At 37.4% G+C, this 25,910-nt stretch overlaps 1 protein-coding gene across 5 annotated transcripts in view; it reads left to right on the top strand.

The window, feature by feature from the left end:
• Positions 1-25,910, top strand: part of iqsec1b (IQ motif and Sec7 domain ArfGEF 1b) — a 146,592-nt gene that overhangs the window by 68,669 nt on the left and 52,013 nt on the right. The window contains exon 1 of one of the 5 annotated variants that reach the window (XM_056734393.1): positions 1,068-1,142. The exons of 3 other annotated variants lie outside the window; for them this stretch is intronic. In XM_056734393.1, the coding sequence (XP_056590371.1) occupies positions 1,120-1,142 (23 nt within the window). In that variant the 5' untranslated portion in view covers positions 1,068-1,119. Of the gene's footprint in view, positions 1-1,067; positions 1,143-19,208; positions 19,283-25,910 lie in introns of those variants that run through there. One more of the 5 variants, XM_056734390.1, reaches the window with a different exon arrangement.

The raw sequence follows: 25,910 nt of genomic DNA on the forward strand, positions 1-25,910 counted from the left end.
AAATGTTGCTTTAAAAGGAGCTATGTGAAGAATTTAGCGCCATCTAAATCTAATCTGGTGAAGTTGCGAATTGCAACCAACGGCTCACTCCACCCCTCCCTTTTGAAGCACCACGGTGACTACACAGAACTAAGATGTTGTCGTGTTTTCGATTCTTTGACGAAGGAGATAACATATTTATGAAACATGCTCTGTAGGAAAAGTTTGTCTGTTTAGGGCTACTGTAGAAACAACAAGGCGAATTCAATGCAAAGGGACAGACAGTGTATGTAGATAGAAATAGCTCATTTTTAGGTAATAAAAATATAACGCTTCATTGTGTAAGCTCTTTATACACCTCTGAAGAAATAGTTATGTATATTATATTTCTGTCAATAGATCCTCCAAAAAACGACACACTGTACCTTTAAACTGCTACTTTAAACTGATATTTATTATGAATAGGCATAACTTTTGTTCTGTATCAGAAGTTTTGTTAACTCGGTTATTAGTTAACAAATTTTGCATGCGTCATGGTAATACATGAGGCCCATTTAATGAAACCTTTCTTCTGAATCAAAAAGCATCTGCCTTGCCTCCAGCCTTAATTAAGTCTTCCATTTGCCTGAATCATTTGTTGTTTCTTAATGGATCCATGTGTATCATGAGGGATGCTCCGCGCTCGTGCCGATTGGTCCGGCTTCGCAAACAGAATGTGTTGCTATAGCAACCACCATGCCAACTGAGTCTCCGGCTCCCTGGATGATACTACAGTTGAGGTTTGGAGTGATCAGGCACGTAAACAAAAACAGACCAAGGGCGGGATGGGTATAGAAGCGACTTGCTGCCTAAAGCATGATTCAGAAAGGATCAAAATAAACTACAATTTAAACCAAAGTATCACTGTCTCTTTTCACATTTTTCATCTCAAGGGATACCCTGAGTGCTCTTGGGTGCTACTCATATGTTGTGTGTAAGAGAGAGATTTGCACATTGCATCACACACTCTGTGCTGTGTGCCGCCCCGCTGAGGCTAAGCTTGAATGAGTCGTGCACGCCTGCGAGTGTCTGAGAGGAGAGAGGTGTGTGAGACTGACGCTTAGTTTCGTACGCTCAAGAGATTCATAACACAGCTTCTTCATGGCTTGCCATCGGTACCACTTGTGAGTACATGTTTGAATTTTGCGTGTGTTTTTGTGTAGTTATGCTTGAAGTCATTTGAGATAAGAATATTGAGCTTTGCTGTTGTTTTGAGAGGAACAACAGATGCACTAAACCTCAGGCATTGTATTCTAGCGATGATGAACAGGAGCATTTATGACAGTGTGGCGACGTGCACATCTTGTTATTCTACACATGTGTTTGGCATAAGACCCCATTTGACTGTCATATGTGACAGCCTTTCTTCTACGGTAGCTTGATGCGTTATTTATTTATTTTGAACTAGCTTTCGTAACACAGATGTTTATATGAGGAGCAAGATATTTTATCATTCTGAGGTTGACGGACTGTGGAAAGCAGATGCATTCAGCACATTCTGCGAGTTTGCCGCAGGCTGTATCTCTTTAAGCCGAGGGCACAGGGATCAGGTTGGCTCTGTGCGGCGAGACGCACGCAGACTGAAAACAAAGTGGACAGTGTTTACGTAGCTCTGATGATGTCACACAAGACTATTTTTAGAAGCAGTATAAGACAGCACTTTTAGACCGTATTGGGAGCAGTGCTGTTTGTCAGAGTGAATGAACGTTCTCTCTCTCAGATTTAACATACACTTATATTTTATGGTCTTACTGTGGGACTTGGAGGTAATTTGGGCTGAATCTCAGATAACTATAAAGTTTTGAGACGGAAGTCTAATTACACATGTGTTTTAACTATCAGTGGTTTTGTATCTTGGTTTCAATGGCCAATTCTAAAAAAAGTTGTATGCTTGAAATGAAAGTACAGTATTAGAAAAAGAAGTGAAAGCAATAAATCGACTCTAGCATTTATTCCGTACAACGTTTTTTGTAAAGTAGACTATTTGAAAAGTTTAACTGACGGAAAAATTATATTTATTAGGGCTGATATGTGTTCAATATTGAATTTTATAAATCACTGTGTAAAGTATGTAAGTACTTTACATTTTTGATGTTAAACTACATCTACATTTATTAATTAATTTACATTATAATGTACATTATATTGACAGATAGCAACTTAATAGATGTTTGTTTACAAAAATGTATCATATTTCTTAAGTTTGAATTTTTATATATTTTATTAGGTCTGTTAAGTGTTCAATATGTTGTAAATTGTATTATTTACAGTTTTCGCCAAAAAAATTGTGTAAAGTTTGTAAATCAGATTTTATGTTTTCCTCCTGTTTGATACATTATTTCCATTTGTTTATGTTTCAAATTTAGTTTAAAGGCCTGTAATGTGTTATTTATCTGCATATAGCAGTTTAATTGTAGTCATAATAAAAGGTAGATGTTTGTTTACTGAACTGTATCATTTTCCTGTGCAATTGAAATGTCAAGGATTGAATGTAGGCGTCATTCAGAAGCATTATAATAAACCTTGAGAAATATTTACCAGCCTCAATAGTGTACCAGCTACTCTCCCCTATATCATAAAAGAGAAATAATAAGGTTTACGTTTTACATTATATCAACAATATGTCAGGTCACTTTCCTCTATTTTGTGCATCGTATAGTTTTCCGAATGGGTAATCAAATGCTGAAAATGGCGTTGCTTGTCCACGTCATGTCCACGTTGCTTGTTTTCAGCTGGGGGGTTGCATAAGGCGATGACCCGTGTTTCCATCTGCTCTTAGCTCTGTCCTCCTGCACATCTTCCACTACTGGCCTCTGAGCCTCATCCCGGGGGGAGGGAGGAAAGGGAATTGGGACAGCCTTTCAAGTCATGTGATGCTCCCTCAAGGTCACCCTGGTCACGCGTTACTTCCAGAGCGAGCCATGACTAATCACACCTTTACTCGCTCATTATCTCTCTCTTTGTTTCTTTCTGGTCCTATTTCATATTCATATTATTGGCATGAATACGCACAATGAAAAAGTCATACAGAAAAATAGAAGCAATAGTAAAGTAGCGTTCACACGATCTTGCAAATGCACCTGTCACAAGAAACTTTTATTTACAAAATAAGGCAATTCCAAGCCCATCTTTAGCCCATTTTGTGCTCGCCAAGTGTTAATCTTGCACCCTGATTACAGATATGCACATAGCACTCTCTGTGAATATGGTGATCAAAGCAACGGTTGGTTTTCGAGTCTTTACAGCTTTGCTAACAAATGTACGAGTGCCCTACTCCAGTGGCACCTGCGTTTAATCTCTTTTCATTTTTCGACATTGTGAAATGAGTTTGAATGTTTTTCTAAACTTCTGAATCAAGAGTATTTCACTCATCTTTTAAGTATTTGGGAGCAAGATTGTGTCTCCTCAGCCTAACCATTCTCTCAGTACTCTCAGGTTCCTTTATTCTTTAGAAACCACATTTGTCTGTGTCCACTTTATGCTTTGACTAGATAGTGTTAACTGAATCTATATTTGGGCAATTCCAGCGTTATGGAAGTGACATAAAAATTCTCAGAGAATGATTTTGTTACGAATATATTGAACCATCTGTTTATGTTTTACTGAACCCTTGTTGATGGTGTCTAAACATCAAAAAATTGTCAGTGTATGAAAAATAGATTTTGGGTTTTCTGGAGACGATAAACTTTGTAGGATTTCTGTAAAATAAAATGCACAATCCTGAAGCAACAATCCCCAATGAATGATGAAGGGATTACTCTTTATTGAACACAAACTAGTTACTTTATATTCATTTTCATGTGTCCATATATGAGGAATATGTAGCGTTATGGATGTGACAATCCTGAAAATGGCACTAACCTGACTATGAAATATCTTGCTCTAAAAATAAAACAAATGCTTTACAAATTTGAAGAGAGATCTCACATGGGTATTCAAACCACCAAATGTTAAAATCTGTGCCGTTCCCTTAGTGAAAACCGCAGGTAAAATGTTTTTCTTCGCAGTAAGGTTGACATTTTCACGGAATTGCCCATTTGTTAGATTCATCTCTTTTTTGTACAGTAAAGCTACATTCTACCAGATCATACTTTCTGTTTACGGCCCAATAAAATTCCAATTTGCTTTGGTTTTTACTTTCAATTCCCCCCTGGTCCAAATATTCATTATTTCTACCGTTTGTGATTTGATTTATGCTGATTTCATTTTGTTCTCTTCGACAATTACAGACCGGGCTCTCCTGGAAGGTGCAGTAGACACAAATGTAATACCATCCCAGCGCTTTTTCTCCTGTGCTTTGGGTTTAAATGTGTTTTTAGAGTGAGCTTGGTAGTGGTCTTGTCAGTGACAGTAATGGCTAGTGACGTTGTGTCCTCCTGGAGGGAGGCGTTCACATTAGACCGTGAGCGAGAGCCAGACTCCAACTCGGGGGTCAGAGGAGCAGGACTCAGCTTGGTGGCACAGCATTAATCTGTCACTCAGTGTGTTGATGGGATTTATGAGTTCTAACCCAGTTATGTGTGTGATTCATCATAGTTTTGCCAGATTTGGGGAATAAACGTGGTTGTTTTTTGATTGGACTCATTTTTCTAAACCAGCCGATAGTGTTGGAATTACTCTTAAATTGGAATTGTTTATGTAAAACTATTAAAGGAAATATATAGTAATTCTGTGATTTGTTAAAGACCCCCTGTGGTGACAATCAAGTTTGGAGTTGCGATTGTTTTTACTTCCGGATAAAATATTCAGACAAAGATATCAGCAAATAGGCCTTGATGCAGATGCTTTAAATAGTTTATATAAATAGATTATTTCATAATTTTAATATATGTATTTTGACCGTTTTAAAGCGTCCCTGCAACGGTGTCGTGCATTCTGACTTCTTTACAATGTTAAAGGTGCTGTCTTCTCATGCATTACAAACTGATGTCTGTGTTTTGTTGACAATGGGTGCGCACGTGCATTTGTTAAGCCTACCACTCCCCCCTCACGCGCCTTATGTTTTCGATAACAATCGTACAGCTGTATATATCTTTTATAAATGTGATCAAACTAAATACTCTTCGAACATACGAAGCATGCAATACTACTCTATAGGGACTCAAGATTAATTTCACAGATATTCACTTACAACCCACATGGAAAGTGTGAAGTAAAGTGTGCTTTTTTCTTTTTTAGAAGACAAATTAAGTAGCTCAACTGATTTTATTGCAGTTATCTACTTTGTTTAATAAAATATTCATTTTGTTTCTACGTTTGCTTGGCTTTCTGATCTAAATAATGCTTATTTTTTACCGTGACAGCTGTGCGTGAGCGAGTTATGTTTTTTTTATTTGAAATTCTGATGTATGGTTACATTGTCCAGTATTGTAGCACCTGTCAGCGATTGCTGACACAGTCAAATAATTCATTGCATACATGAAAAAGATACCTGTCTTAGTATAAACTCATGATCAATGTTATCTCGCCAGACCTTCTGCTTTACCTCACAGGATTTGATCGATTATATTATGAAGACTTATCTCCGTTGGGGCACAATGAGTATATATACAGACCTACAGACAGCATGGCACTCTACATGTCTTATCCGTTGTACATCAGACTTAACATATTAAAAATGGAGCAACTGAGTGCAGTTTTTAATATCAGGACAGACACTTAGACACAGGTAGAATATTTAAAAAGGTTATATAATGAGGAATGAAGATTTCCTTGATCTTTGCAGATGAAAGGTTGATGTACTACGAAAACATGCGGTAACTTTCAAAACTCAAAGCTTCCTAGTCTAAAAAGTGAATTTATTGAACCGAAGGAGTCAAAACGTATGATTTGCGTTTTCTATTTCTGTTGCAGGTGTTATTGGGAACGGACGTTCTCAAGTTAGAATGAGAGTCTGTGCAGTACAACATGTTTCAACAATATTTTTCTCTGTGTTCCAACAGAAAGACAGTACATTTGTATATTTGCTAACATTTGATTTGTTTAACATTTAGGGCCCAAATTTTACGATCTTAGCGCATGGTCTAAATCACAAGACGCAGATCCACTTTTGCTAGTTTAACGATTGGAAAAATGGTCAGTGCTGCTGTGCGTCCCACTGTGTAATAAGCAGAGTGTACTCGCAATGTGTGCACCCGCGTATATGCGCATATTACTAACACAGTTACATACAGTTGCCTCAAAATAGCAACGTGCCAACAATGCGCCTGAACACATTTGGTTTTCAGACCAGCACGCCCATGGGCGCACAAATGGACGCAAATGCATTTGCTATTTAAACAACGTGGAGCAGGACGTGAAAATTAAAACTAGCAAAAAACACTGGCACCAGATTACGCCAGGTGTTTGATAGGCCCATTAAGTACACACTAAAACTGCGAAATTTTGATTTGATCTAGTCAAACAGCGTGTCAGAACATTAAACATGGATTCAGAAATGTGGAGCCAAAATCAAAAAAAAATTGTAAAAGCATACATTTTAAACAGAACCTTGAAGTAGAAAACCCTGCTATCTCAAGGACCAGAAGGTGAGACCAATGACAAATTCATGTTTTTCACGCTGGTCTTTAAAGGTGAATGGTGAAAGCCTATTGGTTCTATCAGAGCTCTGCTTTTAGGGCTGTGCTTAAACCCTCAAGCATACCAGATAGGATTTCCTCAACTAAACTATACATTTTGTATCCATTAGGATGTTCAGTGCATGTTCAAATTATGTCTTTTAGTCTTTTGTCCTGGCAACCGCCCACATCACCCTGGCGAGCCTCTCGTGGCAGAGTCTTTCACAGACAGGCACTGTTTGCTTTTCTATAAAAAAAGATAATCAGGTTTTACCATCATGTTGATTTGGTTATGCCATCCCCATTTACTGCGCAACACATTTGGCGAGTCTGTTTTATTTGTCAATTGTTTACTTCCACTCACAACTCTCGCTGGCGTCAACAGCTTAATGGCACAAACCAGAATGCCTCGGGTGACATTTTATTCACCTTTTATCTTTATATGGACTTCAAACCAAAGGTTGACCCACCCTGGCTAGCCTCTTTCATCTCTGTGTGAAGAGCATTTCTGTCTTGTCAGCCTTAAAAAAATAGTATCATATTTCTGCTCTTCCACTTTGCTTTTTTAATATCCCTCACGTCTCCAAGTTCATAATTTGGTTGGGGAATAGAAGAAAACTGCTCCTACATACAAGATATTATCATTGGATATTAAAGAAATGCATATTATTCTTTATAAAGAGTCAACTGTGATCCGAGTGTAATGAAGCCGGAAGCCAACAGTGGCCATGTAATTGTTTCATCAGTGTTGAGAGCCACATAAGATATCCCTTTAACAAGAACAGCCATTTTTTGGTTCAGATCATGTATTATGAGCCTTATTATGGACAAAGTTGATGAGTTCTAATGTAATCAGTCTCCTTCCCAGCCAATGGATCTGAAATTACAATTCTTTGTGATTGAATTAATTGTGTCGTATTCTCATGCGGTCATTAAATGCTTAGGCCATTAGACCTCGGTTAAACGTGTTTTGAGTGGTCTGGACTGATTCCAACAAGCTCAGATGGCTCCCGTCTCTCAGATGGAATAAATACACGCAGCATTTTGTTTACAATATGGTGTTTTATACGCTCGCCATTAAGCTGCCCATGTTTGGTTGGCGAGTCAAGAACGAGTCATTGAATATGCTAAACCCACATCTGACCCGGTTCTGCATCCAGCTGTCCTCATTTGCATATGCAGCCATTTGTCAGTGTGTAATTTGTATGTCTACGTACTTGAACCTTGGGATTTATTCATATTTTCATAGAATGATCACTACGAATGTGGTTTGCCTCAGGCCATCAGGTAATGCAAATGAGCGTGTGGAATATTAATGAGGTGACGGACTACAGGGGTGATGTCTTAGTCCACTAGAGGGAGCAGTGATCTTCAGTTGTCTGTGATGCAGGAATATGTATAAGAGGTGCCTGAAGGGTGTTCAGCACTAGTTGAAAGGGAACATCCGGGCAGTGGACTGTGGTAGATTTGTACAGTGAGAAGGCAAATTTGTGTCCCTATTGATGTTTTGAAATGCATATGGAAGGGTACAGAACATTACACTATGAGTAGGCAATAATAATAATTCATATTATTAATAAAAATAAAAATGCTTTATTTGACTACAAAAATACAAAGTAAACAATACCACATACATTTGTAAATATAAGGTATTAAAAACGTATACGTTTACGAGAAAAATAGATGGTTATTTAACCAACCAAGGAAACATGCATGGTGAGCAGTTATTCAAACAAGAAATGAATATTTTATGTATAATATTTAAGTATTTTTATTTTATTTGTATTTGTTTATTTTAAAATAAATAAATAAATATAATATAATATTTGTAACATTATTTATTACTAAAGAAAGAATAGTTATTAAAAAATATCATAAAAAAGCAAAAAGGTTTTGTAAAATATTATATAATATTTGAGTTTTAAAGAAATAATTTAATAAATATGATATTTACTATTTGTATATTTTATTTGTTTATTTAAAAATATAAAATGTATTTTTATAATAGTTATTAATAGTTATTAAACATACCAAGCAAAAACTGTATTATAAGTATTATATTTATAATTATATTTCAAAATATTTATATAAATATATAATATTTATGTTTAATTTTTTTTATATAAAATGATTTAGATATATAATATTAGTTTCACTTTTAAATAATTGCTGAATCTTTCCCCCAGGTTAATAACCATTATTTTCTATTTTTGAAGGAAACTCATCTTCAATGAGCTACTCCTAAAATAGCATATTTTTGTAAATGCATGAAAATCACTCTGTGAATGATGATAAAGCATTTCACTTTTCACTAAATTGTTTCCCTGAACAAAACTGATAAATCACTAGTCCTCACACAGCACCAAAGCCCAAACCCACAAGAAAGAGAATCATTTGGACTTTGTAAGAAATGAGACGCGTCAGGAAGTGTCATCACTGATCCACTTTAGGGCGTTCGGAACTATAAATGGATGCAATTTGATGTCATCCCGATATTGTTTGAGATTCGCACTCCAATGTTTTTTGTGCTCGAATAATTCTCACAGGGACTGTCTACAGGCAGCTATTGTTCAAACCATCTGTGGGGGAAAAGGGACTTTCTGAAGACGTTTGAAAGGGAGTGATCATTATTTGGCCTAAAAATACAAGACAAAAGATATTCTGCTATTCTTTCTTTCCGTCTCTCTCTTTCACCAGAAACATGACAGTGGTCGTAAATACACGTCCCAAACCCCCATTTAACCATGACCCAAGCAGGCCACCAACTGAAGATGATTCCCTCGCACCATTTCTCCATGGCAAAGAACAGATTGGAAGCCATTAGGAAAGAGCAGAAAAAAAAGTCTTTTTGTTTACATGTATGTTATTTTTTTAGATGGATATCAAAAGCCAATAGCTTTTTATTTTTCAAAAGGGGCCTATTAGGATATCAACCATACACGTATTGGCTTGTGCCTTTTGGGTAGTTGAGTGTCATAATCCTTTGCCCTGAGGTGCTACAGTGTCACACCATGGGAAAATATATATCGAGATAAATTAGTCTATCTGCCCGAGCACAGACAGTGCTCTTCACTGATAGCCACGATATTGAGGCACAAAAAATACAGCCTGCCCTCATCTTTTCAGCCTAGACCCCATCTGGCCCCACGTGCCATGACAATAACTCCAATTACACACCCACCTACCAGTTTGAGGCGGCCAAGGCCTCTCGGGGGTCTTCAAGACAGCCTTGGAAGTCACGTGTAAAGCCTTGCCATATTTAGCGCTTATTGGTTTCTGCCAATCAAAGAGGAGAGGTAAAGATAACGCCACTTTGGGTCTTTAATCATCAAAACGCATCTCCGGGAGGAACGGCGCCCTATTCACCAGAGGGATTTAAAAGAGGTCATACTCTGTCCTGAAGGATGTTAACATTGTGCTTTCTGACAGACATCACGCTTTACGGAGGAGAGAAGAGGGTAATAATGAAGTTAGCAGGCTGAGTGCAGACAAGATGGAGTCTATGAGGGTAGAAACAGTGCCTGTAACATACATCACCATGTTATCCTATGTGTGTGTGTTTGTGGATCCCGCAAGGTTATCGTTTTTGGACTGAGAACAAAGGAAAATACTACTAATAAAAAACGATTGTAATCTTATCACAAGTGTTTCCTTACTAATACAATACCACCCTAGGCTTTAATATTTTCCCTAGTACATTCAATAACAATGTTCTCCATTTCACTAGAAAATCTGTCTATGGGGAGACATCAGGGCCAGGGGATAAAACATTATAAAAGAGCAAACATGGTTATATAATCTGTTCTTATGTATTTCAAAACAGTCCCTGGGACTTTAAAACCAACCTGTATTTACACAGCTGGTGTCTCTGTATGAAATACTCACTGGTAGGCTTTTTATTTTTATTTTACTGTGCTATATGACAGGGTGATGTGGTTATCCAACAAACCACAAATAAATGTAATATGACTCTTTAGACGGCAGTGAGGCGTATATTTGGCATAGTCCAAGTTCTACAGTTGGTTTTACTGCTAAAGTAAGCAATTTTTGTACATTTTACAATGATTTTGGCTTTTGTTTTTTTACTGTACATTGTTCGGTTGAACTTCAATGTGGCCGTTTGTGTTGGGCACAGGTGTGATGTTTGAGTGTATTAAAATGCTTACTGTAGTGGCCGTTTTGAACATTTTGTTGGTAAATTATTGATGGCAAATGTTTTTGAACAACCTAAAAGAGAAAATCTTTCACGAATGTCATGAAAGCCTTTTGAGTTTTGCCTTGCAAATTGTAATACTTTTAACTTTAAGCATATACATATAATAGAAAGCAAATAAATATAAATTAAAGATGCATCGATACTTAATGTCTCTACCGATTCCAATAGCAGATTATTCAGAGTGATACAGTGCCTGATTATACCGATTCTAAAGATTATGGTTATAAATGAATAATTCTTCAACTTTAAAAAAAATATATATTCATAAAATAAGTATTAATATTGAACATCAAACTGGAGATGTTTCTTAACATTTTCTATATACAATGCACATATTTATGGCATTTACCTTTTATTTAAAATTTAATTTAAATGTGCTTTTATTGATTGACACTGGTTATTGGCCAATATATCTATCACTAATAGAAATAGAAATATTATAAATATTACAATAGTATAAATATTATAAATAGTGATTTATACATGGGCTGATTCGATACAGAAGGCAGGTGGCTTTAATGCTTGATTAATAACTGTGGTCACAACAATAGAGCCCTTAAGGGCATTTATAATGAATTCATTTTAATGTGGTAAAGCAGATCATAAAGCCAACAGCTGTTGTATTTTTTTTCAAAGCCACAATCAGTATTTCTTAAATTAATTTGTTGTGGTGTGAAATATTTATGTCTGCAAATATTTATGAAGCTATAGTGGAATAAAACCTTTATATCTTTTTATCTACAAATATATAGTTCTCTAGTAAACCTTTCGGATAACATCCATACCGCAAGATATTGCAGAAACCACAAATTTAACGTATAGCCTATAATTAACACAAATGTGCAAATCTATGCGTTTGAGATTTCCCATGAGTGACATTCATGATTATGATGTCCTGCATGGTAAAACTGGCATTCATATGCCTGTGGGCCATTAACTGGTGCTGAGCATTTGAAAAGCGTTGGTTCATTAATAGCAGCGTGGCTTCCTTGGGTGTTGACCGCTGTCATTAGCATCAGAGATCCGCATGGCTCATTTACTGTGGACGCGGTGCACAGCTGGGTCCTGAAAAGCTGACACCTGGTGTACAAGAGGGACTAATGGGTGGCTCTGGTCTGGTCTGCCATCTCAAGAGCACTTAGGGCTTCCTGTTTTAAAGCTTTCTTTAGTTTATCGAGAGAAGCGGAGTGAGTTTCTTTAAAAAAAATGTGATAAGATATTGATTGTCTTTTAAAGAATGAGTAGGTTTTTCCACAAATAAGCTCTTTATTGCTGAGACTCGTAGTCTTGGATCTTTTCCAAGTGATATCTTTGTCTGCCGTGCCTGTTATTTTCCTTCTGCTTTCTTCCAATGTAATATATAGATATTTTATATAAATTGGACTATTAAATTCTTTCAAAGTTGAATCTAGACATTTCTGGAAATGCATAAAGCAAAACCCATCATTCAAATCGTCCTGGATCTGGCTGGAAGAAGAAAACAGTCTCAGGCAACCGGATGATGGATGTTGCCTCGTCTGTTCAATAGTCAACCCCCCAGACCCCCTCCTAGACAAAATGGTCCTGTAAACTGCCCACAAGACAAAAGAGCTGTTTGCTGGGACTCATTAATGAGAAAGATGGGACATGTGTGGTCGTACTTATGCCATCATGTTTATGGGCTTAAAACCAGTTAAAAGACATCAAATTTAAAGCAATTTAGAGTTATATGGCAGTAAGGCGGTGGGTGAATGGTTTTTAAGTGAACTGCATGGTTTTTGCGGTAAAACATTTGGATCACTTACGGACCGACAGTAATCTGATTCAATGATTTCAAACCCTTTTATAAAAATCTGTAGTTGTTTCTAATGTATAAAGGAGAAGATTTTGGATAAGGCAAGCATTGCGGTTGTTCATATATAACCTAAGAGATTTGAAGAGACCCAATTTCACATACAATATAGCAAAGCTTAATGTCATAGGGACTAGGGGTTGGGCACTTCTGAGGTTTTTGAGCCAGGAAACACAAAGAATGTGTGTGTTTGTGTGCCAGGCTGTGGATGGGTTTTAGAGGGTTTAGGGGCCGTGAGAGGGAGCAGTAAGATCTGCTCTGGATGCAGATAGGCGCTAGAGTGGCTTGCATAATGACAAGCATCACATGCACATGTAAAAGTACAGATATTCTCTGGAGAAACAAGCGCCAACGGGGTTTGGCTAGTCATTAATTACTAGTCATGCTACCTTAAAATGGATTGTTTGAATGTGCTATCATGTGTTTAAATAAACGTATTCAGACCATTCAGTTTCTCCAACAATGTGGTCACGCTATTTGGTTTTTGCGTATTCAGGTTTGGATTCGCGTCCTGCATAATAATGTATTCGTTGGATTGTATAAAAGATGCATATAGTCAAATACTTTTTTCATAGAGTATTTTTCTTCTGCATAGTACATGAAATCTTCTTCAACATCAAGAATTTTGTATAATGCAAAATATATATTTACAATCTTCTTAACAGTTCAGGGATTACATTACATAAAAATATATGGTTTTCACTTTACAGAGTTAAAGAGTAGGTCTTTCGTTATAGTTTCCATAAATTATAAAGTCCTCTGTAATCTCTAAATGAATAATTATATATATAGATATATAACTCCACGATTGTATAAAATATGCAATAAGTCATTCTTTTTTTTTTTAGCACAGTACACGAAATCCATTTCAGCATCAGTAATTTTTAATATAATGTTTAAGGTGCTTGCCACTTTTTAATAATTTCTTATATGCAGTGGTAGTACAACATTTTTTTTAAATTCTGTCATCATTTACCCATTTCAAACCTGTATGATTTACTTTCTTTCTTCGGCAGAACACAAGAGAAGATATTTTGAAGTATGATGATAACTGGCATCCATTGGTTTTGTGTCCATACAATAGAAGTGAATTGGTGCCGGGCTGCCTGCGCTATTCGCTTACCTAAAAAATATTTTTTGTAACTATATGGTTTTCATAAATAAGAAAGTAAACTGTCTCTAAATTAATATATATATATATATATTATATATATACATAAAAACTCTACAGGTATATATGTTTGGTTTAATTTAATTACATTTAAAGTATAATTGTGGACTGCATGTATTGCTTGACAGTTCACTTCTCAACAAACAATCTTGCTTTTAAATTGTATCTTTTTTTAAAATCCATTGCATCCTATTATAGCCAGTATATTACTACTACTCACTAGGTCATGCCCACTCATCTATTCAGCAGCCAATCAGCAGTCTCCTTAAGGCTTCTGCTTAGCATTTTATCGGCAGTGATTCCGTATCCCGGCAACGTGCATCAGCATATCTGAGTGGTGTTGTAAATCAGCCAGTCTGTGTTTGTTAAAAGTCAGTCCCTGCTGATCACCATGTGCTTCTCATGATTAGCACTGCTCAGCACACACATGACTGCCATAGGATCGAACCATCAGATAAAGCATAATTAATACGGGCCAATGCAGGGGAGGGGGGCGTTGGGGGTGAAGCAAGCTGGAGCTGGACTCTGTCGTAGCCAGTGACAGACAATGGGAGCATCTGTAGTCCATAGCTGAGTCTCTGAGATTTGGAGAGGTTATTTTAGCACTTTCAATATCATTTTGGAACGTTTTGAGAAGAGATCTGGCTAGATCTTCCTTGACATCTTTTTCCACCTTCACTCAAACACACTTTGTGTTATGTCCCTGAAGCACCGGAGGGTCGTGCACGTGGTGTGTGTGTGTGACGGGAAGTGTGTGATATCTTCATTGGGGGTGCGAGAGACATCAAGCGGGGTGTTACTCTTTGTGTTGGAAGGATTTATAGCCGCCACCAGGGCCTTGTTTTACTCTCTTTTGTTGATATAAAGGATCTTCGTCTATGGGATGCTTGGTCTGGTTTGCTGTCACTCGGGCACCTCTGGATCAGGTGTAAAAGCAAACCACGTGCATCTCGCTTGTTTACACAGGCCAGCGGGGATGTGGTAGGCTGAAGCACTGAACTCTTAGGTGTATGCGCAAGACAATGTTGAAGCTCAAGACGTTTTGTATGGATTATTGGCAGTTTCTTTGCCTTCAGCCTCTCAATGGCTTCTATAAAAGGTAAGAGTCTTTGTTTAATGCAAAAAAAATATAGGAAAAGTTATTAAATAGGAAAAATTATAGCTTTTTACTTGTTACCATTATCATAATGCATATAAATCATTTTGGAGTCATTAAATATTTGTTTATTGTTAAACACACGTACAATCACCATGTCCAGGTTACACACAGTATTGTTCTCATTATATTTCAGCATTTTTAAGATCAGCTCATTAAAGCTTTAGGTCTTTTTTTCAGGCTGAAAAGTACCATGACTGACCTCAGATCAGCATGTCTTTGTGTTATTGTGAGTAAGGGGGTGTAAAGCTGAGGTTACAGAGACTCAGGCTGATTTAACGTGAGCTTCATTGTGTGTGTGTGACCCGACAAACGCTTCCATCACAGATCTGATCCTTTCTATTGTGAAGCATGGCACCTAGCAGGCCCCGGGCCTTCTTCCTGTGATGTCCACTATGTGTGGTTCTTCTTTCCAGCGTAACATCTCTATTCAGCCTAAATATGGATATCTGCTTTCTTATGTCTCCAAAAATATTTGTCGGTTGAGGTTAGTTTTAATGTGAAATTGAGAAGCATATGATCTGTGTGTTTATTATTTTGATATGAAAAGTTGAAATTGCAAGCCGCGAGTTTCCTGTGTATAGTGTGATGCTGTATTTCATTTAAAAATTGAAATGTATGATTATAATAATGCCATTTTTATGAGCCGATGTAAATGAAGTCATGTAAAACACAAAAAAAGAGTTTTGCATGTAACCTTTGCTGACTCAGGCAGCGATTCAGGAAATCCCCTCTCAACTGTTCCGGCCTGTAACCTTCTCGCCTAACAGTGTCGTTCATTTGACTATTGTAATCTGAGTTTTTTTGTGCGCAATACCTTCAGTCAAAAGACAAGCGACAGTGTCATTTGTGACTTTCAACTTCAAAAATGAAGAGATGCAAGGAAAAATGCTCCCTTTGTCCTTTTTTCCAGCAAACCATGTGGTAGACGATCAGCGTTGGTGTTTCAGAATAGAATTATACAGCGGTAACTGGCCCACTTATTTTTTTAAAGCACATTGAAGTGATTCATAAGCTTTGACATTTTACATTTTTGTCGGGCAAACAATCACGTCTAGATTAATTCTGACGTTTATTCAATTTCCTGTCTTAATCAGAAATTGGCCTTTACCTTTCTGTTTCAAAGAAGATTTAATGAAGAAATGACTCCCTTGTAGCTCAAGGTGTTACTAATGGCTACATTAATATATAGTATAGAGTTGGAATGTGCCGTCTCTATTAGGCTTCAGGAAAAACTAATATAGTGTAATATGTAAGTGCTTCCAAGATTAATATAATACTGTCAACTCTGAAGATGTTTTAAACTTCTGATTAGATTATTTATTGTATTATTATTATGTATTATTAGTATAGCATTGTTCTCTGCTGGTTTAAATTCTTGTACTCTGATATCACTAATCTTGAAGGTCCAGTGTATGACATTTATGGGCATCCAGCGATGAGGTTGCGAATTGCAACCAATGGCTCACTCCACCCCTCCCTTTCCAAAACTACGGTGGCTGACACGGGACTAAAATGTCAACAAATTTTTGCTTTGTCGAAGGAGATAATATACTTAGGAAATGCATTCTGTAGATACGTGTGTTTATTATATTGCATTTCTATCAAGAATGTTACATATTAGGAGACAGTATCTAAAATAAATGCCAATTGCAATGGAAAAAAATTGAAACAGGGATGTGATTTTCATTTTTATAGATGTCCACAACGAGATTTTATCTATCATTTGGTGTTAACTGGTACTATTTGGACCTTGTTTGGAGATCATGTGTATTTCAAGATTTTCTAGCATGAGTTGTATGTCACTTCACTCATTTGTAAAGAGCTGTATAAGCCAAAATAAGCCAAATTATTCCATATGCAAATAAATGAGGAAAATAATTTTCCTCTCTATACCCTTTTTATAGATATATACCTCCCTACAATAGTCATTTTGGAAGAAAGCTCACCATAAATGGACATATTTGGCTTCTTAAATCATACTTTGGTTTTGTTAAGCCACCTCTAGTCTGCATCTGGATTCGATTAGTATGTTCATAATGCGCAACCCTCCTTACACACCCTCTTTTGACATTTTTGCTGAATTAAAAGTACGTAATGACTCAGGCGTGGGTTGAACTCATACTGTAGCACAACTGCTCAAGATGGGATAGGAAATGAGTGAGATTATATCACAGTGCCATCTATTTCTCATCAGAGTGAAGGCATGCAAGCAGGCAAACACCCACAGCCATAAATAATGCCTGTCATAATGAATTTATCTTATATTTGGCTCATAATGCGTTGTGGAGCACTACTGTTGAGATTTTTAGTCAGTATTAAGGTGTCAGCTTTAACTGCAAGAGTTTAGACGTTTACTTAGGATGGACTTCCAGTGTCCCGTCTCCTTGGAATTGCAATACTTTCCTTTACAAACTTAATTGTGTTCAACCTTTTATTGTCAGGAAGCTGGAGGGTAAAGAATGGGGGCAAAACAAATGGAGGAATGTTTGTCTCTTGGTGTCCAGATATGTGTACTGCATGTTTTGTTTGTGATGTAGAGGATTTGGATTATGTGGGGATGTTATTTAAAGGCTGTGGTAGGCTTGAGGGAAGTCTTCTGATGTCAGTATTAAAAAAAAGTGGCGGAAAATATTATAGTTCTGTTGTAAAGTCAGGCATTTTTGACATCCCTGCTGAAAATAATATAACGCTGCACAAAAAACATAAGTGTAATGGGTTTAGAGGTTTTAATGGGAATTTCATTGGTTTAAATGCAAATGCTATGAAGGTGTCTACTAGTGTGTGATGGATTCTATTAATGGGTTGTTATCTGGCAAATGGAAACCAATTGAACACCATTAAATCTTATCCCAATAATGCCTAAATCACTCTACAAAAATGAATATTGTTATGGTTTTAATAGAAAAGGCTCATAATGGTTTGTTAGTGGAAACCATTAGATTATGATTTTTTTGTCATACTTTTTTATTCTGTTTTATGTTGGAAATCTGTCACATTACAAAAGTAAAATGGGTTGCAAGAAACATTTCCTTCTAGTGTTGGCCTTACAAGTTCTCTTACATTCCACAACGGAAAATGTTTTCAGACCCACCTTAACATTTGATCGAATAGGCAGCAATTTATCTTAAAGGTCATGAAATCATTTCAAAGGCCAAACACGGCAAGCACAACAAAAGCAAGTATTGCAACCAAAAATCGATCTTGCTATATACTAAACTTATTCTGTCCTAGCAGAACTTTGTTAAGCCAACATAAAGTTGATTTTGAAACTTTCCTGACTGAATTCTTTCGCTGGCCCATCCAACTATTTCTCCTCAGATTTGATGAAAGATCATCACCCTGTTTTCTTTTCTTCAGTCTTTTCTTTTTCTTACCTCCACCATATGTATTTCAGTGTGGGGTGTAATGCTTAAGGTTACAGTTTTGAGGGTAATCCATTTCCATGGAGCGTGCCAAGTCCTACTCCCACTTCGATTATGATCTCATAGCCTCCTGCAGCACTAAATCTCCAGAGCAGGTCAGGCCCCACTCAATCTTGACAGCATCAACATTTTTGCATTCAAATTCCATTACGACACTCATTTTTTGGTCATTGATACTAATTGAGTACATCCACAAGACACGTTTCCGAGTGAAAACACTGGCCGGAGCCTCCCCGGCTTGAAACTCCTAAGGGAGATGTCTTGCACTTAACGTAAGTGTTGGAGAGCAGGCCTGCCAAACGCCTTTGGAGTTTAACAACTGGGAGTCTAACTACTTCCAAACAAGATGATAGACGCTGTAAGAATGTGAGAGGCTAACAGAAGGAGTGCTTCAAGTAAACGTCTTCATGAGGAGAATTAGTACATCCGGTTATATGTCTGATGTACAGAGACACTGTAGCATACTGTACTCCATCTGACGACAGCAACTGGAGTCTGCTTCGTCCTCGCCTTTCATGGCAACTTCAGATCGACACTCTCTCCCAGAGGGGAACATTTGGGTATGGCTGCATAAACAAAGCTAGAGACGCCTATGCATCTCAAGCAACAACTGCAGTAACATGAACTGGGGGATGAATGAATTAGGGATTTTTTTTCTTCTCTTCTCTCTGGAACGCTTCATGCAATGCACGCGGTTTGTGGTGGAGTGAAGGGAAAGAGGAAGGAGCGGCTGGTCTAGATGATTGGAGTTGTCGACTGACCAGCATATGCTGAGCTCAAATGACTGTTGTCTGACATTTGTGTGTTTCGCTTCTCTTGGAACTATCTTTTGAAGACAGCCGGGCAGGATATGCCCTGGTCATGTTAAATCTGATGTGGAAATACTGCATTTCGACCCGTACCATAAGGTAGGAGATCTTTAAAGCAGTGCATTAGTTGGAGAAATGTTGAAGACCTTTGTTTCTCTAGCTGCACACCTGTTCTGTCCATTTGTAGCTGGTGGTTTGCTTCTATTAAAGTGTTAGATACAATATCGTTGGTGTGGGTGGATGTGGGTTTTGATGTTTTTATGGATATTTATTGTCGCCTTTCCATGAAAGTTAATTTGTTCCGTGTGTGGTTTTCTCATTGCAGCCTGGTTTTATGAAGTCTATAAGTTATAAAGTCCACATAGTCAGTAATGCACTGTAAAAAAGTGTCCATCCAGAAATGGCTACAGTTTAGGAAGTATTAAATAACAATGATATGGATCCTTGAAGTTGTGCACTTGTGTTCTTAAATGGCTTATTTCTTGTTATTGAAATGTGCATGCTTTTGTTCTGTACTATTTTGTACGGATATATTGTAGTCATTTCATTAATAGCTAAACTACCCTGCCTGCTTTCTCCCAGTGAGACTAAAATTAGTGACTAGCGGCTTTGACGGAAGCCACCACATTCAATAAAGTAGCCAGTGAATTTTCCTGGGCTCTGTAATTTGGTCCCCAGCATTTAGTCAGACACAAAATCTGCTCTTTTTTAAGTAATTTGTGTGCTTTGATTTTTGCCTTTGTTTTGTAACAAGTTTCCTCTTTGTATCTTCAATGTAATATATGCCACAATACACTAACAATGTTTGCTTTTTTAAAATCTGAGTTCTATACATGATTAATTCAGTACATTGAAGGGATAGTGTACCCAAAAATAAACATTCTGTCATCATTTTTTAACCCTCACGTCATACAAAACCTTCACCTGAAACAAAAGAAGATATTTTGAGAAATGTCTCTGGGTCATTCCTTGTCAACACAAACATGCTGTTTTGTGGATTACTAGGTAACTATTATTCCATGACCTTTAATATTTGGGCTTTCATCACTTAGGTCTTGCTTCTGTGAAAATATTAAAAAATATATCAAATTCGAGACGGGAAATATTCAACATCACCAAATGAGCCTCAGTGGTTTTGTTTTCATGCAATGGATGTCTATGGGGACCAGTGTTGCTTGGTTACCAACTTTACGTAAATATCTTCTTTTGAGTTTTGCAGAACATAGAAAGTCATTCAAATTTGAAATGATATTAGGGTGAATAAAAGATAAAATAGTTTTCATTTTGGGGTGAACTATCCATGTAATGTCATGACGTTGACATCATTTTCATTTTTTCCTTAAATTACATGAAGTTATAAGACATGGCATCCTTGCAGTTTAGACGAAAACAAGACTTCTGAGCAAGTAATGATGATATTTAGCAGTTTTTGCTTCATTTGCTGTCCTTTGGTGGTTTTAGCGGTATTTCGTTTAAAGTGTTCCAGTAAGTAGAAGCAACACAGTCTCCACTCTTAAGCTATTGTGTTTGGGTCACGTGGCAGAGTTCTCAGGTTCTTCAAAGTTTCATTTCCACCTGTTTTCCTCTGCTGTCATCTTTAGTGTGAGCTCATTCTCTGTACAGTATCTAATTTCACAAGTGTTCTCGATGACCCGTAGGGACAAAACTCTTGTCTACCTGGGAATCTGGAATCAAGTATCTGACTTTTGAGCTATTTGAAATTATTTCTTGTGAGGAATTTGTCATTATTAAAAAGCCCTGCAGTCTTTCATAGTGGTTAAAGGAAATTGCTTTTGGAAGCACTTTTGCCTTCAAAATGTTGTTTTTAAAAGACATTCCATGAAACTGTATATGTCATGCAACCTGATCCAAAGGTTTCAACCTATTGCACACGGAGGAAGCACAGGAGATTATTTATTTATTTTGTGCGGCTCGCAGTTGTGTCTTAAGGTGCACGTCTTGTCCTGTCCTAATTTGCTGTCTCTCACACTTGTGTGCAAATGTAAATGAAGTCTTTTTGTTTTTGTGTCGTACTATCACTGGAAAATTTTACGATTCTCCCAGTTATGTTGTGTTTCCTATGGCAGTCCTGACTGGCCGTCTGCTTCCGTGAGGTCATCTCCGGTGCGTCACCAGACCTTTGCAGATGTTTTCCGAGCTTTTGGAGAGGGCTCTTGGGGCCGACCTGTCTGCTGGAGTCTGTTTTACGTAAAGGAATCTCGCAGACTTTTCTGGTCTTTGGCTGAGAGCCGTCAGGGGCCAGGCTATCTTAGGCTCACAGAATCATATACAAACCTCACATAGTTGATCGCGGTTGAGACCTTGCCTCTAAAGAAGCTCGGACGTGGCAATTTACTTTTTTATTCAGAGGAGAAGCTGATCTACAACTGGACTTTTGAGAATCATTCGACCGGTTGAGTGGATACAAGCCAACTAGAGCCAACAGACAGCACTGTCCTCAGATCAGATCATTGAGTTGTCCGTGGGTGAGTAAGCGATTCTGTCTGATTCACAGCCTATTAGGTGGAGGGGAACTGCACCACAATGTGGGGAACCCGGAGATATTTTTATACAAGTACAGTCATTTGCTCTGAGTCATATGAATGCTTGTTTGACTGTCTGAGAAATGAGAACGAAACCTTATTGCCTTTCACCAGAAGAGTTGTTGAAGCAGGTAGAAGGCATTGAATGGAATAAGCCAATCATAATACCATTACAGGCATTTTAATGCATTGTTCCCTCTCTCTCTCGCTCTCTCTCTCTCGTTCTCTCTCTTTGAAATAATTTATATGTTATTTTTTGCTTGTGTCAGCTGCTGTGTAATTTACATTCCATGTTTCCATATTTCCAAATTCCGGTGTTTCCAAAATAATGTTTTCCTCATTGACAAGCACATCAACACGACTGAAGGCGCAGTTTCCCTCTGACACAGTGCCAATATTCTTATTAGCATCTATTAATATTTCAGAGCGAGGGTTGCAGCTTACATGGAGTAATTAGGTTACATTCCACTGTATTATCCTATGACACAATCTCAGGTTTGATGGATTGTTCTTTTAATTCGTGATGCAATAAGACTATTAGAGTTACTTGATGTTATGCAAAATAAAGTGGTACGATCTAGATCAAAACTAAACGCTTTGGAGCTTTTTTTAATGGGTTTATACATCTTGCTCTCCTTGTTATTTGATCTGAACGAGCTCCACAGTCCTCATTAAAATTATATCAGCTCTGCCTAAACAATACAAAGTAAATCGCACTGGCTTTCAGATGCGTTTGGAATATAATCCATCTCCCGGTTTACCAAACCACCTTGAAGTTTACCTTTCGGCTCATAAAGTTCTTTCTGTGGGTATTGAATGCTTTAAAATATGTTTTATAGCTCTTGCTTTAAAAGATGCTTGACATTTATTAAACAGTTTAAATTGAAATTATGTTCTTGGAATTTTTATAGTGGTACATGACTGGATTTTGTTAAAGCCTAATCTGACATCTGAATCTTTCAAGCAAATACAAATCACAGTTTTTTTGTCTCAGCTTAGTTTAAATAATGGCTTTGAATGCTGTACCTTTCTACGATCTAACCTTTATCCAATGGTCTGTCATCTCAAGGCCAGACTTATGGCTAGATGTCGGCCTGTTCCTTAACCTGGGACTCTATATTTTATGCATCTCACAGCACACTGCTCTCTCTCAGTTACACATCTAAAATTGATGGCGGTCGTGACCTCTTTGGGAATAGGTCACTTCATCTTCTGTTTAATGTTGCTTGAGTTATAACCTCAATGTACACAAATTTCACCTCAGCTTGCCTCCGGTCACCCATTTGAAACAATATTGTCACACTAGTTCATAAGCTTGTGTATTATTAATGATGCAGACCTGAAAAATCGAAGATCTTCATTTGTTTATCGGACTCCATTTTTGGAATTGCAGCAATAGCCGTTTTTTCTCTACAGATAACCAGTTCTTGTACTTCACTACATCATCCCTATGGATCGCTGTCTCGCAGTGTGCCATTGAAAGGATTTTTTATTCCACCGTGAGAGCAACTCAATGTCATATCAATGGGAGTTTTTTTTGTCCTTGTTTTCTGCTTTGTTTTCGTTATATTTCAAGAATTCAGTGTGAAGGACTTCTCAAAAGATTTTTTTTATTGTGGAGACAGCGGAGCATCGGTGGATCTGAGCTCGGTTGACAGAACTTTGCTGTGTTGACAGCAGTAAGGTCACGTGGCGTTATGTAACTCGTATAAACATTAGTACCCTTGTAAAACAGCCAGAGGAAGCACAACAGTGACTTAAGCGGACGCTTTAAGAGAGGAAAGACAAATATTTTTTTCCGTAATAAAGTGGAGGAAAATGACAGCCTAAGCGACATGGTCGGAAATGCTTGGCTGTTCAGTGCTTAACTAAACACAAGAACATTTCCACAGATATGTGGCATCTGTCCACATATGTAGCGCATTTTGTGTTCCTAGTGGACTTTTTTTCAGTTTGATGTAAGTTTGATATTCACAAAAGTAATTGTGCATTTTTTTCTTTTTCTTTATATGTGTTAAAAGTCATATACGCATGTGACCACTGGTGGTTGGGAGGATGCTTATGTTGCTGTGTTTCTCTGTGGATTATCTCTGAGGTATTGATTTAGGTCTGTGAGAGCTTTTTGATGCTCTTTTACTCTTCTTCAGGGCTCTTTTGAAAGCCCCTCTTGGAGCCAGACGCGTTTAGGATGTTTTCAAGAAGTGGGCATAAGCACATCTCCAGGAATCACGCTGTGTGAACGAGATGTGACTGAACTTGGGAGACAGACTTTAACTTTACTCCTTTTTCAAAGATGGATGTGCCGTTACCAAGCATGTTTGACAATTAGATTGTGAAAAGTCTCTTTTATAGTGCTTTTGAGTCCTTTTATTGATTTCTTGCTCTCAAGCAGATGAAATTGAGTTAGTTTCATTTTAAGACGTATTACATGGATTCCTCTGAATTTGTTGTATTCATTTGAGGTGCTTATATATTGAGACTGCCTCAGAAAATTATTATAAAAACTTATTGTGTCTTGAAAAAAATAAAACTGGAGCACAGCTTTGACTTATAGATCATTTTTGACATATAGATCTTTTTGAATGATCATTTTGAACACAACCACTGAAACTTAATGCATGAAGACAGAAATCTGTGCATTGGGTTTTAAGAAATTTGGACCACCAATTCTGATCTGACCATTGACAGAATTATTCACATCATTTAAACTATAATCCATAAATGCATACACACTTAAAACTAAAGGTGCTTCAAAGGTTCTTCACAGTGATGCCATAGAGGAACCATTTTTGGTTCTACAAAGAACGATTCAGTCAATGGTTGTTTAAAGAACCTTCTTACATTTTTATAATCTGATACAAATAACCAAAGGTTCTTCGGATGCTAAAGGTTCTTTATGGACCCATTTAGACAATAAAGGTTCTTGGCATTTTAAAGCACCTTCATTTTTAAGAGTATGTGACTTTTTATTTTCTCTTTTTGCTGCTTAAATGTAAATAAGTTTAGTTTCACTCCGGATAACTTTATTGTCCTGGCAGACAATAATTTATATGTCTGTTATTGATGGAAAAGTGCATTTCGTATCCCAGAAATCACATTATGTATAATGCACCATATTATTTGTTGCACAGGATATATAAAACAGGCCGAAGTCCTGCCAGAAAAAAATGATTACAAAAAATGATAAACGATATTTAGAAAGATTCAAAGTAGGGAAGGAAGGAGACGGGAATCGGAAGACATTTAAACATTTAATAAAGTAATAACAGCCGGCGGTCGGCTGCACAAAACATAAATACAAATACAAACATGTTTGGGCCCGGTCCTCTCTCTTCACCGGTCCGGTCGCTCGTTCTCTTATATGCTCCCAATCTCCTACGTGAATCGAGACCAGTGCGCGCACAGCTGGCGCTCTTTAACAGTTACTCACGGTCTCGAACCACGGTCTCGCCCCGCCCACTCCACTGCACGATACAAGCCCTTTAAGTGATAAATGCAAGCAGTTAGTGCATTTTAGTATTATGTACGATTTTTTCCTACTGGAGACCTGAAATATAGCAAATGACACAGGACTAACACGCGAGGAACTACGGCTCAATTACCTCATGCAGGCGCCCAATCAATCCACCCTCATCTGCAATTCCTGCCTGTTTAAAAAGGCTCATCCTTTGTGAGAAGCATACTTATGGATGAGAAAGTGGAAGGAGAGGATTTTAATCTACAGGGAAAAAAGAAAGACGGCCTGGTGTAAAAACTGTAATCCCTTCAGTAGGAGAAAATGATGCCCGATTGGCCTGGATTCTCGCCAGCGAAAAAATGAAGATGATAGAACCTCTGGAACAAAGTGTGTGATCTATGCTTTTTTGGAGGTTGAAACAAAATTATTAATTTCGGAGAATCTTTCCAACCGCTAACATCTGAGATAACGTCATCAAGGCAATGTGCAGTGGATCGTACATCACGTCTGCTGAGTTAAAGAAGGGCCGGAGGTTGAAGTATAAACTGTTATTAGTGAGCTTTCTCTCGATTTGCTGATGCATGCTTCTCACTCATTAGCCTTTTTAAGTCACTTTTGCTTTTGCTTTCAAACTTCTCTTTGTAATCCAGGCTACTTCACAGCACACTCAGATGGTCTGCATTAAGATCTCGCTTGGATGTGTTAGTCTGAATAAAAAAAGATTTTG

The sequence above is a fragment of the Triplophysa dalaica genome, chromosome 21 (assembly GCF_015846415.1).
Source record: "Triplophysa dalaica isolate WHDGS20190420 chromosome 21, ASM1584641v1, whole genome shotgun sequence".
In the NCBI taxonomy this organism is placed as follows: domain Eukaryota; kingdom Metazoa; phylum Chordata; class Actinopteri; order Cypriniformes; family Nemacheilidae; genus Triplophysa; species Triplophysa dalaica.